At 49.1% G+C, this 24,409-nt stretch overlaps 1 protein-coding gene across 1 annotated transcript in view; it reads right to left on the bottom strand.

Annotated features, from left to right (window-relative positions):
* The window catches only part of LOC115479945, a 72,934-nt gene that overhangs the window by 35,684 nt on the left and 12,841 nt on the right, over positions 1-24,409 (bottom strand). The window contains exons 2-3 of the mRNA XM_030218328.1: positions 22,420-22,424; positions 13,207-13,284 (exon numbers count right to left, since the gene is read on the bottom strand). Of these exons, the coding sequence (XP_030074188.1) occupies positions 13,207-13,284; positions 22,420-22,424 (83 nt within the window). The remainder of the gene's footprint in view (positions 1-13,206; positions 13,285-22,419; positions 22,425-24,409) is intronic.

Genomic DNA, 24,409 nt, shown 5'->3' with positions numbered 1-24,409 from the left:
CCAGACTGTGGAAAGAAAATTTCAAACTTTAACACACATGCAAGGTGTCTCATCTCCTTAGGCTCAGAACATAACTAGTTGAATGCAAATACTATATAGACCTGTCTCCTGGCGAGTCCAGAAGGATTGCCTCAATTGCTTTTGGAACTGCTGTGAGACAGAGAAGAGGCTCTTGTTTGTGCCGACAGAGGAGCAAAGACCTTGCTTGGTTCAGAGATTGACTGGGTCTTGCACTCCAGCAGGTCCTTGTCTGTAGATAATCCTCTCTGCAGTGACTTCAAAAATGCCCTCATAATTGGAAGCACCATTGTCTTCCAGCTTGGCACACATATTGGCTCAGACTTCTTAACCTAAAGTGCAGGCATCTTTACTTTATTTTACCAGGTGCTTATATTCCGCTCATACCTGAAGAGGTTCAGAGCGGATTTCAGAGTAAAGATAATTCAACAAGAGCATTGGGAAGACAAGTTTCATAGCAGATTACAGAGCGGGTTAGCAGGTAGATAAGTCAGTCTAATACATAGATGCAGTGAAAAGGACTTCAGTTTGGTGTTAGACGTATTGAAAAAGCCATGTTGGGGAACCAGATTTACGAGGGGTTTGGTAAGATGCATTTCTTGAATAGAATGGATTTTAAGGCTCTACGGAATTGAGTGTAGCAGCTGATGAATCTTTACCAGATCTTCACCTCAGTTACACATGTTTAATCCTCATTCCAAGGTGATGGAAAATCACTTTCACCTCTGCATAGTAGACCACAACCATAGTGCCATCTCTAAGGACTAGCAGTCACATACTGCTCTTGCGTCATGAAAACTAATTAAAAAGCCTCAGCAGGCACACAGGGAAGGCATTTCTGTAAAGAAGGTCCTGAAGTCTAAATGCTTCCATATCATCAAGCAGATCAATCCATAGACTGGTGGGTTGTGTCCATCTACCAGCAGGTGGAGATAGAGAGCAATCTTTTGCCTCTCTATATGTGGTCATGTGCTACCAGGAAATCCTCAGTATTCTCTCTATCTAGCAGCTGTGTGGTCACACGCAGCAGCTCTGGCTTGGTCTCCACGCCTATTTACTTAGGCTTTCTTAAGTACCTGGGGTTGAGGGCTCTTTGTGAGCAAGTACAAACCTGGTGGTGCCAGGTCCCTCCTTTTCTCCCCCCTCCCGCTGGCTCCGTTAAAAAAAACATAACAATCTTGAAGCAGAAAAGATTTTACTGCAGCTGCTCACTGGGACACAATTTGTTGCAGCTTGGAGCAAGAAGCAGGTAATTTTACCTTTTCCTAGCGAGCAGGGGATTCCCCAAACGTTTCCCTTGTGGATCATGGCGTTGGATGGTAAGGGCGCAAAAAAGCGCTCCCCAGACCGCGATCGCGCGGCTAGTGGGGAGGCGCGGGGATCGGAGGCAGAGAAGCCCTTTTTGGGCGCCCTTCCGGACTTTGCTGATTTAGCCGGTTTTTCCTCCACTGGAGCGTCGGCGGCCTTTCCCGCCTTAGGCGCCCTTCCCCCGATGTCCGCCCTTCCGACGTTGGCCACCCATGCAGCTCGGACGGCCTGTGGTATGGCCGCCTTTGAGTTGGGCGGCGGTAAGAAGATGGCAAAGTTTAAGCGCCATGCTTCCCGCGCAGCTCCTTTGCGAAGTGATGTGCTGGACGCCATTTTGGATGCGCAGCGCGCCTCTCCCCCGCTCTATGGAGTGGAGGTTGAGAGTTCCTCTAGGGCTGTGGCCCAGGTTGCAGAGGTGCACAAACGGGGGTTTCTCTCCCGAGTTTATTTTGTTGCTGCATCAGGCCTTTCAACTGCATAACGCTGCTCCTGCTCCCCTGTCAGATATGGGGGAAGAGGCTTCCCTGATCAAGCGCCCTCGGGTGGATCTTAGGTCTTAGGGGACTCTGTCTCCTCTGATGTAGATGAGGGCAGCATTTCTGAGTTCTCCCAAAGGTCCCTTGGAGATTCTTTGGAGGAGGCTGATCCTCGCCCTGATGGGGGAGATGACCCCTCTGCAGCGCTGCTTTTTCGCTCAGAGGAATTGCCTAACCTGTTAGTTCAGGCTATGAGCATCTTGAGTATTTCCTCTCCGCTATTATGTTGGGAACCAAGCGCCCTTCCAGGACCTTCCACATCCATGAAGCCATGAAAACTCTTAATTTCGGCTCAATGGGATTCTCCTGAGGCGAGCCTCAAGGTAGCCAGGGCCATGACTCGTCTGTACCCTCTGCCAGAGAGTGAACAGGAGGCCTTGTGCTGGCCGGCAGTGGACTCTCTAATCATTGCTGTGACAAAAAAACGGCTTTACAGGTGGAAGATGGCTCTGCCCTTAAGGATTCACAGGACAGGAAATTGGAAGTGGCCTTAAAGTTAGCCTTTGAAGCGGCCGCTTTGAGTTTGCAGGCCTCGGTTTGCGGCTCCTTTGTGGCCAGGGCATGCCTGACGGTGGTGCAGCAGGCCTCCCCCTCCTTGAGGGTGGATTGGCCGGTCCTGGAGTCGGGCTTGGCTTACTTGGCAGACTTGCTGTATGATGTTTTGAGAGCCTCGGCTAAAGATATGTCTCCAACAGTCTCTACCCATCGATGGCTATGGCTTAAGCATTGGTCAGCTGACCATGCCTCCAAATCCCGCTTAGCCAAGTTGCCTTTTAAGGGCAAGCTGCTCTTCGGGGATGAACTGGACAAGATCGTGATGGATCTCGGCAGTTCTAAAGGCAAGAGGTTGCCGGAGGTCAAGGCAAGGGCCAGCAGTGCTCGCCCTGGTTCCTCTAAGGGCCGTTTTCAAGAAGCCCGTCGGTATCGCCCGGGCAAGTCGGGCTCCTCCTCCTCCTCCTTCTTCAAGCAGAGGTTCTCCCCGAAGCAGCATTCCTTTCGCAGAGACCGCCGCTCAGGAGGTTTTTTTCTCCGGTCCTCCCCCAGGGTCTCGTACCCAATGACGGGGCCCTGGTCCATGGCCCAGAGCAGATAGGAGGAAGGCTATCCTCTTTTCTGGGTGAGTGGACCAGGGGTAACTTCAGACGCTTGGGTTCTAGAAGTCATCAGAGACGGCTACAAGTTGGAGTTCTGCCGGCCCCTGAGAGACGGGTTCTTGAACTCTCCCTGCAAGTCTCCCCTCAATGTGGCAGCAGTTCAGCAGACTCTGGACAACTTGCTCCGCCTTGGGGCGGTGGTCCCAGTGCCTGTAGAGCAGCGTGGCACAGGACGTTTCTCCATTTACTTTGTGGTGCCAAAGAAAGGAGGCTCTTCTTGGCCTATTCTCAACCTCAAGGGAGTCAATCGGGCCTTGCGAATACGGCATTTCCGTATGGAGACTCTCCGCTCCATGATTGCTGCGGTACAAGAAGGAGAATTCCTGGTATCCTTGGACATCAAGGAAGCTTATCTGCACATTCCCATCTGGCCGCCTCATCAGCACTTACTGTGTTTTGCAGTGCTGGGCCGGCACTTCCAGTTCAGAGCCCTCCCGTTCGGGTTGGCTATGGCTCCGCGGACCTTCTCCAAAGTGATGGTGGTCATTGCGGCTTATCTCCGCAAGGAAGGAGTGCAAGTCCATCCCTACCTGGATGACTGGCTGATTCGAGCTCCCTCCTTTGTGGAGTGTGGGAGAGCGACAGACAGGGTCATTGCTCTTCTGAGCTCCCTGGGATGGATCATCAACCGGGAGAAAAGTCAGCTGCGCCCGACTCAGTCCCTGGAGTATCTGGGTGTTCGGTTCGACACCCAAGTGGGCAGAGTGTTCCTGCTGGACAACCGGAGCCTCAAGCTTCAGGCCCAGGTGGGCCGGTTCCTAGCCTCCTCAGCTCCTCGGGCTTGGGATTATGTGCAGCTGTTGGGCTCCATGACGGCCACGATGGAAGTAGTGCCCTGGGCCAGGGCCCATATGAGGCCACTACAGCACTCTCTTCTGCGGCGCTGGACTCCGGTTTCGGAGGATTACGCAGTTCGCCTTCCCCTGAACCCGGTGGTGAGAAGGGCGCTAAGTTGGTGGCTGATGTCAGACAAGTTGTCAGCCGGTATGCCTTTCACGTCCCCGGAGTGGATTGCCGTTACGACGGATGCCTGCTTGACGGGCTGGGGAGCCCACTGCCTGGGAAGGACAGCGCAGGGGATATGGTCGCCGGTGGAGGCGAAGTGGTCCATCAACCTCTTGGAACTTCGGGCCATTCGGTTGGTGCTTCAAGCATTTCTTCAGGTACTGATTCTGAGGCCAGTTCGAATCCTGTCAGACCACGGTCGTGGCCTATGTCAATCGCCAGGGAGGTACCAGGAGCGCCCCCCCTAGCTAGGGAGGCCATGAAGTTATGCCAGTGGGCAGAGGCGAATCTGGACCAGCTGTCGGCGGCTCACATTGCGGGAGTCCTGAATGTCGAGGTGGACTTTCTCAGTCGCCATACCTTGGATCCCAGAGAGTGGCAACTGTCTGCTCGGGTGTTCTTGGAAATCACGAAGTGCTGGGGCATGCCGACCTTGGACCTGATGGCGACCTCGGCCAATTGCCAAGTGCCGCGGTTCTTCAGCAGAGGACGAGACCTTCGATCTCTGGGGGTCGATGCTCTTCTCCAGCAGTGGCCGGTACAGGAGCTTCTCTACGTGTTCCCGCCTTGGCCTATGCTGGGCAGAATTCTCAGCTGGGTGGTCCTGGTGGGTCGAGACTGGCCCAGATGCCCTTGGTATGCGGACCTGATCCGGCTTTCCGTAGACAGTCCTCTGCGGCTTCCAGCGGAGCGGGGCCTCTTACATCAGGGTCCCGTGGTGATGGAGGATCCCTCCCCCTTTGGTCTTACGGCCTGGCTCTTGAGCGGAAGCGGCTGAAGAAGAAGGGCTTCTCAGACAAGGTCATCACCACTATGCTGAGAGCACGGAAGTGCTCTACTTCTATGTACGCCAGGGTATGGCGTACCTTTGTATCATAGTGCGAGGCAGGATCCCTGTCGCTCTTCACGGCGCCAATTGCTTCAGTGTTGGCATTCCTGCAAGAAGGTCTGGAGAAAGACCTGTCGTTCAGCTCTCTTAAGGTCCAGGTAGCGGCTCTAGCTTGCTTCAGGAGTCGCCTGAAGGGTGCTTCCCTGGCTTCTCAGCCAGATGTGGTGCATTTTCTCAAAGGGGTTAATCACCTACGCCCTCCTCTGCACTCGATAGTGCCTACGTTTAATCTCAATCTGGTGCTGCGGGCCTTGCAGAAGCCACCCTTTGAGCCATTATCGCGGCTGTCTCTGAAGGACCTGACGTTGAAAGCGGTCTTTTTGGTGGCAATTGCTTCAGCCAGGAGGGTTTCCGAGCTCCAGGCGCTCTCGTGTAGAGAGCCGTTCCTGCGGTTCATGGAGGCAGGAGTGTCTATTCGCCCAGTGCCTTCCTTCCTGCCCAGGATTGTTTCTCGCTTCCATGTGAATCAGCAGCTTTGTCTACCCTCCTTCCGTAGGGAGGATTATCCAGAGGAGTATCGTGCTCTCAGATGCCTGGATGTTAGACGAGTTATCATCAGATACTTGGAAGTGACCAACAATTTCCGGAAGTCGGATCATCTGTTCGTGCTGTTCGTGGGCCCCCGTAGGGGTCTGCAGGCATCTAAACCTACCGTGGCACGTTGGGTCAAGGAAACGATTGCGGCGGCTTATGTGGCCACAGGGAAGGTGCTGCCTATCCAGCTGAAGGCTCATTCTACTAGAGCTCAGGCAGCTTTGATGGCAGAGTCCAGGTCCGTTTCCTTGGAGGAGATTTGCAGATCGGCGACTTGGGCGTCAGCTCATACCTTCTCACGGCATTATCGCTTGGACGTGGCAACACGGGCCGAGGCCCAGTTTGGAGCTTCAGTGTTGCGTTCTGGGATTTCCATGTCCCGCCCTGGGTGAGTACTGCTTGGGTACATCCCACCACTCTATGGATTGATCTGCTTGATGATATGGAAGGTAAAATTATGTATCATACCTGATAATTTTCTTTCCATTAATCATAGCAGATCAATCCATAGTCCCTCCCAGATATCTGTACTGTTTGTTCTAGTTCAGTTATATTTCAGGTTCAAGTTTAGACTTCAGTTCCTGTTCAGGAGGACTTCGAGTTCAAGTTCTTCCACTTGGATTTCCCTGGAGTTGGGACGACTTTGTATTACAGTGAGCTGCTGCTTCTTTCACCCAGTTTCAACGGTGGTTGGATTCATAACTAAATTATGCCAGTGCTCCCTCCCGCTTCGTGCGGTAGTAGGGTAGCTTTGTTTCCCTCTCGCTTTTGCGGTGATGGGTTAAGCCAGCTCCTCCCGCGGTTGCGGTAGCAGGACATGCCAGTTCCCCCCGCGTTTGCGGGTGTGGGTGCCCCCCCCCCCCGCTTCGGTGGTGGTTGGGTGGCAGAGTGTCCCTTTGTGGGTGTAATTCTCTATGTTTTGTGATTCCTGCGGATGGAGCTTTGATATCGATTATACTGAGGATTTCCTGGTAGCACATGACCACATATAGAGAGGCAAAAGATTGCTCTCTATCTCCACCTGCTGGTAGATAGACACAACCCACCAGCCTATGGATTGATCTGCTATGATTAATGGAAAGAAAATTATCAGGTATGATACATAATTTTACCTTAGAATAATGGCATTTCCGTATCTCTGCTAGATCAGTCCAGACTAGTGGGTTGTGTCCCCTAACCAGCAGATGAAGACAGACAGCACTGAAGGTTAGTGACATCACCATCACCATCTCAAGGTGGTGCAGTTCTTCTCTTCAGTATTCTCTGCTTCCAGCGGTGGTTTCACTTTGGATTGTGCAGCAGTTGAGTAGGGAGTAGGATCCCTGAAGGTTGGGCGAAGGGCTTTTTCCCAGGTGGACCCATTACCAGGAGTGCTCTCAGGATTAGTTCAAGGACTTTTGCTGATAGAGCTGGGGGAGCCAGCAACCTGGGAGTATGGGATGGGCCACTGTCCTACCCTAGCAGACTAGAGCTAGGCAATATACCTGCCAGCGCAGGGAATGGTTAGTGGGCATGAAGTCCCTTTCAGAAAGGGTCCTTGCTGTGACATGCATGTGACTCTCTTCTTGCCCCCTCCCATCCACCTCTTGTTTTCCCCCCTATCCTTTCTCCTTGGCCAGGACTCAAGCCAATGAAAGAACATTTTTAAAAAGGGGCTCTCAGAGAAAAGGTCCATCTTTTGGGAAAAGAGTGGGAATTTCCTGCCTAGTTGTGCACCTGAGCAGTGTGGGGAGGCAGATGGTCAGTCTAAGTAGATAGGCCTGGATAGGGGCCTAGAGTTAGCACCAGCATGTGGTACGATAGCAGATCTCAGCTGACATTGTGGTGTATGGGGCGCTTGATGGCTTCCTTTGGCAGCTAGGATTTACTGCCCTACCTGTGATAGAGAGTGTTCAAGAGGCTGCAAGTCAGCTGCAGGCTCAGTGAAGCAGGCCGCTTCACGGATCATTTTTCCACCAGCAGGAATGTTGGCCATAATGTCGGGCTGTATGTTGCCTGTGTGGCAGGACTTGGAAGGTAGGGGGGGTCCTGAGCAAGGGAGAGCCACTGGAACTCCATGATATTATTATTATTATTTATTGCATTTGTACCCCACATTATCCCACCTTTTTGCAGGCGCAATGTGGCTTACAGGATGTTAATATGATATAGTCATTACATGAAATTAGATACAGTCGATAATAAGCTGAAGGTAGAAGAGGATTTGGATGGGAGGTGTTGGGTAAGATCATGTGAGAGGTGTTTTACAGCACATGGGTGATATAAGGAGTGGTTTGTTTCATTGAGGATGTCTTTTGTAGGCCTTGTCGAAGAGGTGTGTCTTCAAAGATTTGCAAAAGCTGGTTAAGTTGTCCGTGGTTTTCAGGGCCATGGGTAGTGCATTCCATATCTGTGCTTTTGTACGCAAAGGTAGTAGGGTATGCCTGTTTGTATTTAATTCCTTTACAGCTGGGGAAGTTCAGATGGAGGAACTTGCGGGCTGATCTTCTGGCGTTTCTGGGCGGTAGGTCTACTAAGTTTAGCATGTAGAGTGGGGCTTCTGCGTGAATGATTTTGTGTATGGTCGTACAGATCTTGAACTCAATTCGTTCCTTGAGCGGGAGCCAGTGCAGTTTCTCTCTTATGGGCTTCGCACTTTTGTATTTGGTTTTTCCAAAGATGAGTCGGGCTGCGGTGTTCTGGGCTGTTTGGAGTTTTTTAATGGTCTGTTCTTTACAGCCTGCATACAGAGCGTTGCAGTAGTCCAGGTGACTTATCACTAGCGACTGTACTAGGGTGTGGAAGATGTTTCTTGGGAAAAAAGGTTTTATTCTTTTGAGTTTCCACATCGAGTAGAACATTTTTTTCGTTGTGTTCTTCACATGGGTGTCAATTGTGAGGTTTCGATCGATGGTAACTCCAAGAAGTTTCAGATTTTCTGAAATAGGGAGTGTGCAGTAAGGTGTGGTTATGATAGGGTAGTTGTTTGTGTTGTATTGGGAAGTGAGAACTAGACATTGAGTTTTTTCCGTGTTCAGTTTTAGCTGGAATGAGTCCGCCCAAGAGTGCATGATTTGGAGGCTCTGATTGATCTCATTGGTTATTTCGTTTAGGTTGTTTTTGCATGGGATGTGGATCGTGACATCATCCGCATATATGTAGGAGTTCAGGTTCTGATTGGCTAATAGTTTGGCTAGTGGTATCATCATTAGGTTGAAAATAGTTGGCGAGAGGGGGGATCCCTGAGGAACTCCACATTCCGGTGTCCAGGGTGGTGATCTGTCATTGTTCGTTGTTACTTGGTAGGATCTGGTGGTGAGGAATCCTTTGAACCAGTTGAGAACTGGGCCTCTGATTCTGAAATATTCTAACAGGTGTAGTAGTATTCCATGGTCTACCATGTCGAAAGCACTAGACATGTCGAATTGCAGTACGAGTATGTTCTTACCGGTTGCAATTGTTTTTTTGAATGAATTCATTGCAGACATAAGTACAGTTTCAGTGCTATGATTTGATCTAAATCCTGATTGGGACTCATGTAGGATTGAGTGTTTGGTTAGGTATTCCGTGAGTTGTTTCGTCACTATGCCCTCCATCAGTTTTGTTGTGAGCGGGATAGAAGCAACTGGTCGGTAGTTTGTTAGGTCCATTGTGCTTTTCTTGGCATCTTTTGGCAGTGGAGTGAGAAGGATATTTCCTTTGTTCTTGGGGAAGACACCATTTAGGAGTCTGTAGTTTATTTGGTTCGTGAGGTCTTTTTTGAATTGTTTGGGGGCGGCTTTTAATAGGCTAATAGGGCAGATGTCAAGTTTGCATTGAGATTTGGCGTATTTTCCGAGCCAGTGTGTAAGTTCGTTTACTGAAATCAAGTCAAAGTCGGTCCATGATCGGTCGACTGGATATTCCCCAGGTTTCGGGTCTAAGCATTCAAGGATGCTTGTGTACTCAATGGTGTTGCTCGGTATCATGTGTCGGAGCTTTATGATTTTTTCCTTGAAATAATTCGCTAGGTTAGTTGCCGATGGGGTTTCTGTACAATTTGAAGTGACCCTTGCGGTATTTAGGAGATTGTTTACAAGTGCGAAGAGTTTATGCGTGTCCTTGTAATTAGGTCCTATTATAGTACTGTAATGCATTCTTTTGGTTTGTCTGATTTTGTATTTGTATTTTCTTTGCGACTGTTTCCACTCTTTGAATGTGTGTTCGTCTTTTTTTTTTCTCCAAGCTCTTTCTAGTCTTCTAACCTGTGTTTTTAGGTCTTTCAGTTCTTCGTTGAACCAAGGGATTGCGCTTTTCCTATGTGAGGTTCTAGTTTGGAGTGGTGCTATCTCGTCTAGAACTGTTTTGCATCTGTTGTCCAATTCTTGTAAAAATTGGGGTGAGTCTGTAGTTGTTGTCCATTCGTCGGTGTATATTTGTTGCCAAAATTTTATGGGGTCTATCTTGCCTCTTGTGGTATATGTTCTTTTTTCTTGCTTTTGTTGTGTCTCTTTTGTTTTCCAAAGGAGGGAAGTGTTTGCCTTGTAATGGTCTGACCATGGTGTGGCTGTCCATTTTGTGTCTTTTATTCTGAGGTTCGCTTCTGATGAAAATTTGTGGGTTATGATGTCTAATGAATGTCCTTTCTTGTGGGTGGGTTGCATGTTAGGCCAGTGGATCTCCCAGAGTTGAAGGAATTCCTTGCATTCGTGTACGTTATTTATATTAATATCTTCCAGATGCAGGTTGATGTCTCCTGCTATCAGAATATTTTGGGAAGACAGGCAGGTGTTTGATACAAAGTCCATGAAGTGTATCTGGGCATCTTGCCATTTGGCCGGCGGTCTATAAAATAGGATTATATTTAATTGGTCATGCAGGTTGGGGTGGTTGATTCTGACTGACGCTATTTCGATTTGGGGAAGGATAGATTCAGCTGTTGTTGTGACTGTGAATTTGGATTTATAAATTATAGCTATGCCTCCGCCTCTTTTTCCTTTTCTTGTCCAATGGGTAATTTTGTACCCTAGTGGGCAGAGCTCTAGGATTATTGGGTCTTTTGGAGTCATGAATCCAGGTTTCGTTAATGAGAAGGAAGTCAAGGTGATCTGCTGTTATCCAGTCAGTCATTGTTGTGGTTTTTTCGATTATTGATCTAGCTTTAGAGTAACCTATTTGTATTAATTGGTATTGCTCCTTTGAGTTCGGGTTTGTGGTGATTTTTATCAGTTGTCTGTTTCCTTGATATGTGGATTTGGTGTTTTCTTTTTTCGTCATCCCTTGTAGATGTCTGTAGGTGTTCGGATTGTTGTGGACTTTGTTGTTGTTTTGTGAGGGCATGATTTGTACGTATGTGGTGTGTGATTCGTAAGTTGTGAAGTTGTTGTAATATGTGTCGTGGATCGTCTGTAAGTGTTAGTAGGATGAGACAGTAGATGGTTAAGGGGATTTTGCTGGGGTGCATGTCAGCAGTAAAGACACTACAGCGATTTCTAAAGTAACAGTACATATGATGTAAAGTACAATCTGTGCGGTATATCTACTGTATGGTGTCTACTACTGGGTCCCTGTAAACAGTGCATAAAGAAGAGGAACAAAAAAAAAACCCCACATACAAATATATACAGTGCATGCAGTGCATAAAGAAGAGGAACAAAAAACCACATACAATATATACAGTGCATGCAGTGAAGCATCTAGGTCAGGAAAGCTAAACACTTATAAGCAGTTTTCATTTGCAGTGAGAGTTCATGAAGATGGTGCTTTCAGAGCAGAACGGCGCTGGCATCGATAGTACCATGTGCTTGGAAGCAGATCTCACTCGCAGTGAAATGAGGTGATGCAAGGTCTTGTATGCGGTGAGCAATAGTGATCAGTCCTGATTGGGATTGTTTAGATCATTACTGTAAGTGTAGTCAGCAAAGCAGTTAGTTTAGGTGCAGCCATGCGATGCGTTCAGGTGGTGCAATCAGGCGAAGCAGTTCAATTTAAGCAATGTGATCGATATCAGTTCATGCATGTGTCATGTGCCTTACATTCATAGAATAATTACATGTATATTGTTGTTATGATGCAATTTGCACAGAGCGGCTGCTTCCTTACCTTACATTAAGAACAGCGCATCTCATTTGTGTTATATTCAACACAAGCAGAGCGGAGCATCTACACTTAGTTCATGGCTGATGCTCTGCGCCTGGACAAGAGCAACTGCATTCAATTCTTAGGCTACAAGGAGGCTTGCTCAGACCTGCTCCATGCTTACGAGGTCAGTTTCTGGAAGCCCTCCCCTACTTGGAAGCCTCTCCGGACCCAGACGCAAGCTGTCCTCGGGCTGGGGCAGCGTACCGATTGGGTATGTTGGTTCCGTGCTGGATGCTTCGGGATCGCTGCCTCTTCTTACTTCGCGCTGCGGCACTCCTCCCTCCCGTCTCCCTACGTCCGTTTTCTTGTGACCCGGTTTGCCTTACGTGGTCTCGGTTTCGCTCCGTTCGTCGATCCCCGTTCGCTTTCTGTTCCCTCCTTTCGGTAGTCGAGTGGCAGGAAGGAGCCTAGGTGTTGGTTCAGGGTCGCGTCTCGGTCGGCCGTCGCAACTTGAGTCCGGTGATTGGCTAAGGCACTAATCCAGCCCCGGCTGTCTCCCAGCTCGCCCTGTCTCCACTGTAGTGCACACTTGCTGGAGTGGGCTGGATGGGATGGGTGTCGGATCGGCCTGTGTGAGATCGGTCACCCGAGCTCGGCTGTGCAGGCCCTGGTATAATCAGATGGCTGGATGGACACCTCGTGGGGGAGGCCCTGTTCGCGGCCTCGGTCACGGCTTTAGCCCCTGGCCTCCTCGCCCCGATGAACCTCGTTCCGTGCTCCCCGGTAATGCAGACCCTATGAGAGGAGGTATTCCACCTCCTCGTATGCAGCAGGGTCGCTCAGATCGCGATCTCCGATAGATCCCAGCGATCTTCAGGGGAGCTCCCGACTCAGCTGACATTGTGGTGTATGGGGCGCTTGATGGCTTCCTTTGGCAGCTAGGATTTACTGCCCTACCTGTGATAGAGAGTGTTCAAGAGGCTGCAAGTCAGCTGCAGGCTCAGTGAAGCAGGCCGCTTCAGGGATCATTTTTCCACCAGCAGGAATGTTGGCCATAATGTCGGGCTGTATGTTGCCTGTGTGGCAGGACTTGGAAGGTAGGGGGGGGGGTCCTGAGAGCCACTGGAACTCCATGATATGGCCCAGAACCACAGGAGAGAATGTTCATCAGCCATTTATTTGAGTCTAGGCATCCTGCAGTTGCAAGAAATTATCAGCTGAGCTGTGTATAGAAATGCGGGCATCTCTGTAAGGTGTGGCCCAGGCTGGTCACCTCATGGGGGTTTCTGAGCCAGCATCCAGGAGGCAGAAAAGAACCAGGAGGACAGGTTCCTGCAAAACTTAAAGGAGGAGCCCTGTGAGGCCTTTCTCCTTTGGGTTCCTGCTCTCTGGGGGGGGGGGGGAATTTCCCTCCATTGTAGATGAGTCACCTGCCATGTACCTATATAGAGTCAGCTTTTCTTCTGCCTAAAGAGACCATAGGCTCCAGGGGAGGAGGCAGCAGAAGGAGACCTGATCTTGGAGGGTCTCAGGTGACCTAACTGTTCTTTCTCATTCCACAAAGCTGTCCATAGGATGGTGTTGGTGAAGTGGGATAGTCCAGATGAGGTGCTGATGGGTACCATGTTCATAAGAACATAAGAATAGCCATACTGCGTCAGACCAGATGTCCATCTAACCCAGTGTCCTGTTTCCAACAGTGACCAATCCAGGTCACAAATACCTGGCAGATTATATCTCTTGCCCTGGGAGGACCTGGCACAGCTGTTCTGTCTGCCAAGGGTGAATGCTACTGTGACAGCTGTCACAAAGAAGACAACAATTACAGTAGGGCCAGAGAGTGAAGGGGTTCCTTAAGCAGGCATTTACCCAGCCTCAGCCATGGTAATGCAAGGCAGTATGTGTTAGACATGTGGCACGAACATTGCTCCAGCAAGTCCCTCAGTCACTGGAAGCAGCCTGGCTTGAGTTAGAGGCAGTATTTGTGGCGGATGCCTTGTATGACTTAGAATTGCAGCCAGGTCAAGAGCTGTAGCAGCGGTGGCTTAGGGTTCTGTGCCTCTGACATTGGGCCACAGATGACCTTCTAAGCTGAGGCTGAGCAAGCTCCTCTTCAAAGGCAAATACCTCTTTCAGGAAAATGTCAAAGCTCATGAAGGATTAGGGGTAAGTACACCTTAGCGCCATTCAGAAGATCGCCCTAGATCTTCAGGTAAGCATCATATAGCAGGCCTTTCCAGAAGGATTAGGGATGCTCCAGAGCAATTAAACTGCTCCAAGAAGCTGCTGCATTTGGGTTCAGGTTGTTTTACAAATACCTAGACCTTTGAGGCACTCGTAGGCCATGGAATGGTCCCCCCCCAATGGTAGAAGCCAAAGGAGCTTATTCCAAGGAGCCAAAATAATTGGGGCATTGTCTGGCTCATTTTGCCTTGGAATGAGCCCAAATTACCTCAGACCAATGGGGTCCTCAAGGTAGTACAGCATGGGTATACCTTGGAGTTTCCTGAGTCCCTCTCAGACACTTTTAATTTGGTTTATTGAATATGATATACTGCTATTAAGTTTATACTGACACACAAGTTCACAGTCAATATAGTCTATAAAATGAAAGGTAAGAAAAGAAGTCAGAGGGAAGAGAAATTACATCCATATTCAGTTTAGGGAGAGAAAAGCAATAGACTACTGCATATTCCAGGCCCTTACTCAAGTCTGCCACTCCAAAAAAAAAAAAAAAAACAGCCATATTAAGCACTGAAAACAAAAATGCCTTCAGTTTTTTCCCTAAACTGTAAGTAGGAGCACTCTAGTCATAAGAAACCAGGTAAATAATTCCAAAGCAAGGGACCCATAACAATGAAGATAGAATCACGCATTGAGTCCCAAGTAAATGTATCAAAAAGAAAGTACACATGTTTTCTTGTAAGGATCACAATGATCGAGACAATAAATAAGGTATTATTAAAGGGGATAGATCTGTAGGCTTACTAGAATAGTAAATTTTTGTAATCCACTTTTTTTGGGTGCCTAAGCAAACACCTAGATACAGCCTGGAAGGTGGGAGAAGGGGCATATAAGTTATTTATTTGGTGGGACCAGGGCTGAGGCTGGAGGGCTGGGCAAGCCAGGCATCAGACTATCCACACAAGAATCCAGACCACAACATGAAGTAATTTAAAAACTGGAACTTTACTGTACTATCAAATTAATGAAGCACAGGAACATTGAATGTCATGTAGAATGAAAACTTATATACAGTTGGATATCCATTCTTCCTGGTCACACTTCTTAAAATCAAGGCTACATATGGTAGGCTGATAGTATTCAAACAGATGATGATTACAGTTTAGTGAAACGTTACAATTAGACAAGTTGATGGTTACCTCAAATATGACACCTTAGCTGCTATAGCCTGGTACAGGTAAATATGTTTCTTTATTTGCTCTTTCCTCCATTCTGCCATAGATGTAGTATATGGGCTGCCTGCATGGTATGGCTAAGCATCCTAAGACTCTTTTTGCTCCTTCCCTTAAGGGACTAAGGGATCCTTTTACTAAGGTGCACTGAAAAATGGCCTGTGCTGTTGTAGACGCGTGTATTAGATGCGCTCATGTCTATTTTTCAGCACGCCTGCATAGAAGGCCTCTTTTTTTTTTTTTTTGCCAAAAATGGACATGTGGCAAAATAAAATTTGACACGCGTCCATTTTGGGCATGAGACCTTACCACCACCCACTGACTTAGCGGTAAGGTCTCACATGTTAACCGAGCGGTAATTGCGTGCGTACAATGCCAATTACTGCCCGGTTAGCACCACATGTCAGAAAATTTTCTGGCACGCATAGTGGATTCGTATAAAAAATGAAATTACCGCTTAAGCCATTCGGTAACTGGGTGGTAGTTCCTAGTTGGCGCACATAGGCGCCTACGTAGCTTAGTAAAAGGACCCTAAATGAGGTGAGAAGGGTCCCCCAGAGTAGCGAGAGGCAATCAAGCCTCCCACCACAGGAATCCACACGAGGCCGGTGCAGTGGTGGTCGCATTCCAGGCATTGAGGACTGACCCGCCAACCGCCCAGAATGCTGAGATGAGGAACCACACGGCAGGGCGCCGGTTTCCCTCCCTCACCTGCCAATCCACCGAGCCTCTGTCGATGGTGGAGTGAGAAGAGTCAAGACCGACGTGGCTGCAAGATGGGAGGAGGACGATAGCCTGACTGCTCCCCTGCCGGCAGCCTGCAACGAACAACGAAAGCTAGCCAGCGCGTCCTTGCGGGCGGGACAGCGAACACAGCGACAGCGGAACCTCGCGACACAGCATCGGCTCACCTCTTCACCCACCAATCCACCGACCATCTAGCGACGAGGAGCCAAAGCCAGCAAGACCGCCGAGACAGGTGAGGAACATGAGCCGAGGACATTCCAGCTGATGACGCTCCCGCCGATGACCATCAAAATTTAGAGAATTTTGATGGATAAAGTTCCTTCATAGACTAATTCTTTTGTTCTATAGGTGTTAGTATATGGGTCTATATTGAAATAGGCCATCTAGAAGTTGACTTGGCAAAATCAAGATTTCCTTAAATAGTAGTTATTCTACTGTCTCTAATGCCATGATGGGGGGCTACTTTCATTGTGTCACCCCTCCAACGTGACCGGTTCCCGTCTTCTTCCCTTCTGACAAAACTGTTTCCCTGGTGTCTAAAGACAAAACAGAGAAATACCTCCTAAGTACGGTACTTAAGGGAAAATTATTGACTGTTCTAACTGTAAAACTTCTGTGACTTCTGTTCCAGTTGTAAAACTGTGATAAGCAATGGTCAGAGACGTTATGTTCAAGATCTATGTGTTTCAAATGTAAACAATACAGTCTACACCAAGTTTCCTAGCAGGTCATCTCATCTGTATCTACAGAGTGACCTAGTTCACAAGAGCCTTAATTGATAATCTGCTTTGTAAGGTTGCCTCCTAAAGTAAAAAATTTTCTTAAGCACATAAAGAAATGACTGATAAAGACAACTTACACATGGCCCACTAGACGTGCGTTCCTCTAAGCCAAACGTACTAGAGATAACTGTTCCATCTTTACCCACAGAGAGTAATAATAACCCTGCACACAGTGAATAGCCTATACAACAGCCCAAAGAAAAATAACACCAAAATGATCACCACCATACTACTCCTACTAATCTACACACTTGTATTGGAGTATAATACTTAAGATTTGATACTTATGCTGACCCAGAATATTTGTTTTCTGACATGCAGAATGTTTGTTTTGACTTGTTGCTACCAGAATATTTGTTTGACAGGTTGCTACCACAATGCTCCGTTGCGGTGGGTAACTCACTACAGGACTGTGCTGAGAACAAGTCCAAAGGCTGGTGTTTTCATCAGAGGGTGCCTGGGAGAGAGGAATGTAGATTGGCCACTCATTGTTCTGCTCCAGGCACACTTGTTTGTGAGCTGTTATAAAAAGAGGGGAAGCCCTGGCTAAAACAGAAGCTCTGTACCTGGTTGAGGGACGCCTCGCTAGTGCTGGAATTTTCCCACAGATCTCTGGGCGGTCATCGGTGCTTCTCCGATTGATGTTGCAGCTCAGATGAAGGCTACAATCCTGTGGTGATGTATGTATACTGCTGGAATTTTCCCACAGATCTCTGGGCGGTCATCGGTGCTTCCCCGATGTTGCAGCTCAGATGAAGGCTACAATCCTGTAGTGATGTATGTATACTGCATAAGAGTGTTATGTAATATATGTGTGAATAAACAATCTTTAAAGCAATATCCGAACCCTTGATTTGCTACAACACTATCTGTTGCGATTGTGAGCTCCTATGCCCAGCGAAGCACAGATTAGATAAACGCGAACCTGAGTTCCGCAAGGCGGCCGAACAATTCCGAGACTTCACCTGGAGCGACCCCTTCCTCTGGGGGTTGAGCCCCCAGGCCCCAGGATCGACAGGACTTCGAGACACCAGCCGAGAGAAGAGGCACGCCAAGAGCATGGTCGGAAGTCAGGCAGAGATCCAGACAGGCAGCAAACAAAGAGTGGAGGAGTGGCCTAGTGGTTAGGGTGATGGACTTTGGTCCTGGGGAACTGAGGAACTGAGTTCAATTCCCACTTCAGGCACAGGCAGCTCCTTGTGACTCTGGGCAAGTCACTTAATCCTCCATTGCCCCATGTAAGCCGCTTTGAGCCTGCCATGAGTGAGAAAGCACGGGGTACAAATGTAACAAAAAAAAAGAGATGGTCAGGATTCAGGCAATGGTCAAGGCAGGCAGCAAACAAAGAGATGGTCAGGATTCAGGCAAAGGTCAAATTCATCAGACACAAGAAAACAGGAAACACCACGAACTCCACCGAAGTTGAAGCTGAAGCAAAATGCTGACAGTGTTCTGCTCTTAAATAGTCCTCCCATCAGAGGATCCCTGCCACAGCTGCCAGGCGAGGACTCTCATTGGGCGAGGACTCTCATAAGGATAAGCTTCTCAAGATGGCTGCCTCTCAGGAACAGATACAGATGAACTTCTCAAGATGGCTGCCTCTCAGGAACAGATATAGATGAACTTCTCAAGATGGCTGCCTCTTAGGAACAGATACAGATGAACTTCTCAAGATGGCTGCCCCTCAGATGAACCTCTCAAGATGGCCGCCACCAGGAGTAGCAGGGTAGGAGTGTAACACTATCCCTAATCCACCAAACACTAACCATCCCCCTCACGAATACCAACAACATACCCACAATACATAACCTCTACAAACTACCCAGATATTACACACCTCATCAGAATAATAACAACCAAAACAACGGAAGAACTACCTCACGTGGACAAAATCACCACAAAGGAAAGAAAGGTCATAATAAACCCACACAACAAGAGAACAGACAACTTACGAAAATCAATACAACCACAAACTCAATGGACCCCTACCAAACAATTCAAGTGGGATACATAAATCCAGATCAGTAGTCAACAACAATAATAGCAGACTGGGTCACGGCAGACAATCTTGACCTACTATTCATCAGCAAAACCTGGATCTACGATCACAAGGACCCTATAATTTTAGAACTCTGCCCCCCAGGCTACAAAATTACTCACTGGACAAGGAAAGAAAAAAGAGGAGGAGGCATAGCACTAATCTATAGATCTCACTTCACCGTAACAACAACTGCAGAGTCTATTACACCAAAACTTGAAATTGCCTCAGTTAGAATTCACCATACTTCCCTGCTTGACCACCTAAACGTTGTCCTGTTCTATAGGCCACCAAGTAATTGGCAAGAAAGCCAATCACAATTAATGGATTTCATATCGAATATTTGTGTATCTAACTCCAATCTACTTATACTAGGGGACATAAACCTACACCTAGAAGACCCTAACGCAACCAATGCACGTGAATGCAAAGACTTCCTCCAACTATGGGACCTCAGCTGGCCTAACATGCAAGCTACCCATGACAAAGGGCACACAATTGACCTCATCACATACAAACTATCCTCAGACTTAAGCCTTATACCAAAATGGACAGACATACCATGGTCAGACCACCACAAATTAAACCTAACTCTACAGTGGCAAAAAAAGGCACACACCTCAAGCAAGAACGCATAACATGCACCACGAGAGGCCAAATTGACCCTGTAACAATCGGGCAACAGATCTACAAAAACGAATGGATAGCACAAACAGACTCCAAACATTATCTCCTAAATTGGGACGACAGATGCAGAAGCATATTAGACAAAATTGCAGCATTACAAACAAGAACCACACGAAGACACATCTCGATACCTTGGTTCAACGAAGAACTGAAAAAACTAAAAACACAAGTTAGGAGACTCGAACGAGCATGGAGAAAAATGAAAGATGAGCACACACTTAACGCATGGAAACAAATGCAAAGAAAATACAAATATACAATGAGACAAACAAAGAGAACATACTACAAAATCAAAATAGGGCCAGACTACAAAGATGCACATAAACTATATCAACTCGTGAATAAACTACTAGACACCACACCGGTCACCACAACCAGCACAGACACCCCTTCAGCAGACAACCTTGCTGAATACTTCAATGAGAAAATTATAAAACTACGATCCACGCTACCACTCAATACCACCGATCACGAAAAATTCATTGACTGCCTGGACCCAATTCCCGATGTATACCCAGCAGACTGAACTTGGACAAACTTCGCTCTTCTAACCGAAGAAACCGTCACTCAAGCAATCAACAAATTCGCCAAATCCCACTGCAAACTGGATATATGTCCCAACAATCTAATAAAATTTGCTCCCAAATGCTTCATAACAGATCTTAATCACATCTGAACTACATGCTACGACATGGACTCTTCCCCAAGGACAAAGGAAACATACTACTAACCCCTTTACCCAAAGACTTAAAGAAAAAAAAAAATGACACAACCAACTACCACCCAGTAGCATCCATCCCTCTGACAGTCAAACTAATGGAAAGTATGGTAACCAAACAACTTACTGACTACTTAAACAAGTTCTCAATATTACATGAATCACAATCAGGATTTCGATCCAACCACAGCACCAAAACAGTACTAATCACCCTCCTAACCAAATTCAAACAAACAATTGCAACTGGCAATAGTGTACTTCTCCTACAATTTGATATGTCCAGTGCATTCGACATGGTCAGCCACCAAATACTATCGAACATCTTAGATTACTTCGGGATCGGAGGAAACGTACTTAGATGGATTAATGGCTTCCTAACCGCAATAACATACCAAGTGATATCAAATTCAAAAACATCATTACTTTGGAAACCTGAATATGGAGTACCCCAAGGATCACCACTTTCACCAACACTTTTTAACTTAATGATGACACCTTTAGCCAAATCGCTATCCAACCAAGGACTTAACCCATACATCTACGCAGATGATGTCACGATCTACATCCCGATTAAATACGATCTGACTGAAATCACAAATGAAATCAAACACATTCTCCGAGGACAAGCAGGCTGCTTGTTCTCACGACTGGGTGACGTCCACGGCAGCCCCCTCCATCCGGGAAAAAAAGTCTCACGGGAGGTCCCGCACGCGGGTCACGCCCACTGCGCATGCGCAGCCATCTTCCCGCCCGTGCACAACTGCTCCCGCTCAGTTTTTCGTTTTCAGCGCTTGGAGAGAGACTGCTCTGTGTCCCTCTCCGTTGTCAGCCTCGGAAACCGGTAGCACTTGTTCGCTTTTTCTTTGTTTTTCATAGTTTTAGCGCCTTAGTTTGTTTCACCACCATCGCGGCCTTGTGGCCGCATGTTCGCGCCTTTTTACTCTTGGTGGCCTTTTTCCCGCCACCATCGCCGATTTTGACCTCGTCACCGTGATTTTTCCGTCTATGACATCGAGGATACCCAGCGGCTTTAAAAAGTGTGGTCAGTGCGGCCGGCAGATCTCGCTTTCCGACACCCACGCTTGGTGCCTTCAGTGACTCGGGCCTGAGCTTAATTCCAAAGCGTGTAACTTGTGTCTCGGCTTGAAGAAGCGGACACAGGTGGCGAGGCAAGCTCAACGGGATCGGATTTTTGGAGCTTGCGCCGGCCCGTCGACATCGGCAGCATCGACACCGGTGGCGTTGACTTCGGCAGCATTGGCACCGGCGGTGTCGACTTCGGCGCCGGACATGGCATCGACCTCGGGAGTACAGGTACCACCCACCCAATGACCTTCTTTCGCTGGGAGCAGTGAGCAGCCGAGTGGGCCTCCACCTGCCTCGGCAGCTCCTGCTGTACAGGGCCATCGGGACCGACCCCTTTCGGACCCGACCCCAAGGAGGCATGTGGATTCCACGTCCTCCTCATTGGTACTGCGGAGCGCCGATGACGTGCATCAAAAGAAGTTAGCTAAGAAGCATCATCATTGGTTGCCCCGTTCATATGGTACCGGGAGCTCCGGGGCGTCGAGAGATTCGGCACCTGAGAAGCGTCGAAGCCGGGAAGACCGCCCCCCCTCCATCCAGGAGGTGTCGATGCGTAGGTCATCGGGCAGTCCGATACCGTCTCCTGGCCCCGTGCAGATTCGAGCACCGACTCCGGCACCAACCCCTCAACCTTTCCCGACAGAGACTCTGGACGAGCGCCTCCGAGCCATTCTTCCAGGCATCCTGGAAGGGCTGCTGCGCCAGCCTCTACCGGTGCCGGGGGTGCTTGCGCCCTCGGCACCATTGATGGAAGCACCAGCTGGCTCTGGCCCTGTGATGCGGTTGTCAACACCGGTGCCGTTTGCGGCATCAGTCTCAGCCGCCACTCAGGTGGAGTCGATGGAGGGAGCTTCGTCCCCACCGGCGCGGGAATCCACCTCTCGATGCCATCATCAAGGACGTGGTTCCTCAGAGTCAAGACGGGCCCAATTTCAGATGGAAGTCAGAGAACTCATGTCCGACACCGAGGAGAAGACTTCATGGGAGGAGGAGGAGGACCCCACTCCTTCACCGGAAAGGAAACTCTCCCCACCTTCAGAGCCTTTCTTTCACCTCTTTTGTGAAGGACATGTCTGTGAGCATTCCCTTTCCTGTGGTTACGGTGGACGAACCGAGAGCTGAGATGCTCGAAGTCCTCGACTATCCATCACCTCCTAGAGAGTCTTCCACGGTTCCGCTGCACAGTGTCCTGAAGGAGACACTGCTGCGGAACTGGCTGAAGCCTTTATCTAATCCCACCATCCCGAAGAAAGTGGAGTCCTAGTATAGAGTCCACACAGACTCGGAGTTGATGAGGACTCAGTTGCCACACGACTCTGCGGTCGTGGACTCTGCCCTCAAGAGAGCCAAGAGTTCGAGGGATACCGCCTCGGCGCCCCTGGGGCGTAAGTCTCGCACTCTGGACTCTTTTGGGAGGAAAGCCTATCATTCCTCCATGCTCGTGACCAAAATCCAGTCTTACCAGCTCTACATGAGCATCCATATGCGGAATAATATGCGGCAACTGGTGGACCTGGTGGACAAGCTCCCGCCGGAGCAGGCCAGGCCTTTTCAGGAGGTGGTCAGGCAGCTGAAGGCATGTCGTAAATTCCTGTCCATGACGCTTGTGATGTTGCATCCAGGGCCGCTGCCCAAGGTATAGTGATGCACAGACTCTCATGGCTGCGCGCCTCTGACCTGGACAATAGGACCCAGCAGCGGCTGGCAGATGTCCCTTGCCGGGGGGATAATATTTTTGGTGAGAAGGTCGAGCAGTTGGTCGAACAGCTTCACCAGCGGGAAACCACCCTCGACAACCTCTCCCACAGGGCGCCTTCAGCACCTACCTCTTCAGATAGCCGATTTTTCAGGGGAAAGAAGACTGCTTCTTATGCTTACTCCAAGCGTAGGTACAATCCTCCTTCCCGACAGCCTTCCCAGGCTCAACCCCAGAGCGCTCGTTCGCGTCAACAGCATGCGACCAAGCAGGCCCCTGCACCTCCCCAGCAAAAGCAAGGGACGGGCTTTTGACTGGATCCACAGGAGCATAGCCGCCATACAAGTGCCCGTGCCGGACGGCCTGCCGGTCGGGGGGGGGGGGGAGGTTTAAATTTTTTCACCAAAGGTGGCCTCTCGTAACCTCCGACCAGTGGGTTCTCCAAATAGTGTGGTGCGGGTACGCCCTCAATTTGATCTCCACTCCGCCAAATTGCCCACCGGGAGCTCAGTCCTTCAGCTCTCACCACAGGCAGGTACTTGCAGAGGAACTCTCCGCCCTTCTCAGCGCCAATGCGGTCGAGCCCGTACCACCAGGGCAAGAAGGGCTGGGATTCTATTCCAGGTACTTCCTTGTGGAAAAGAAAACGGGGGATGCGTCCCATCCTAGACCTGAGAGGCCTGAACAAATATCTGGTCCGAGAAAAGTTCAGGATGCTTTCCTTGGGCACCCTTCTCCCCATGATTCAGAAAGACGATTGGCTATGCTCCCTGGATTTAAAGGACACTTATACTCACATCCCGATACTGCCAGCTCACAGACAGTATCTGCGATTCCGTCTGGGGACGCAGCATTTCCAATATTGTGTGCTGCCCTTTGGGCTCGCCTCCACGCCACGGGTGTTCACGAAGTGCCTAGTGGTGGTGGCGGCGTCACTACGCAAGCTGGGGGTGCTTATGTTCCCTTATCTCGACGATTGGCTGGTGAAGAGCACCTCAGAGGCAGGAGCTCTACAGTCCATGCAGAGGACTATTCAACTTCTGGAGCTACTGGGGTTTGTGATAAACTACCCAAAGTCCCATCTACGCCCAGTCCAGTCACTCGAATTCATTAGAGCCCTGCTGAATTCACAGACGGCTAAGGCCTATCTCCCTGAGGCGAGGACGCAGACTCTTCTGTCCCTTGCCTCTCGGGCCAGAGCGTCCCAGCAGATCACAGCTCGGCAGATGTTGAGACTCCTGGGCCATATGGCCTCTACCGTCCATGTGACCCCCATGGCACTTCTTCACATGAGACCAGCTCAATGGACCCTAGTTTCCCAGTGGTACCAGGCCACGGGGAGTCTAGAAGATGCAATCCGACTGCCCGCCAGTTTTCGCACTCCACTGGTAGACGATTCGCTCCAATTTGATCTTGGAACGCCCATTCCAAATTCCTCAGCCGCAAAAAGTGCTGACGACGGATGCATCTCTCATGGGGTGGGGAGCCCATGTCGATGGGCTTCACACTCAAGGACTGTGGTCCCTCCAGGAATCAGATCAACCTCCTGGAGTTGAGAGCGGTCTGGAACGCGCTGAAGGCTTTCAGAGATCGGCTGTCCTTTCAAGTAATCCAAATTTGGACAGACACCCAGGTTGCAATGTACTACATCAACAAGCAGGGGGGCACCGGATCTCACCCCCTGTGTCAGGAAGCCGTCGGGTTGTGGTGCTGGGCTCGCCAGCATGGCATGCTTCTCAAAGCCACGTACCTGGCA

Source organism: Microcaecilia unicolor, chromosome 1, assembly GCF_901765095.1.
Source record: "Microcaecilia unicolor chromosome 1, aMicUni1.1, whole genome shotgun sequence".
Lineage (NCBI taxonomy): Eukaryota > Metazoa > Chordata > Amphibia > Gymnophiona > Siphonopidae > Microcaecilia > Microcaecilia unicolor.
The sequence above is the reverse complement of the archived record's forward strand: the minus strand, read 5'-3'. Positions and strand labels throughout refer to the sequence as shown.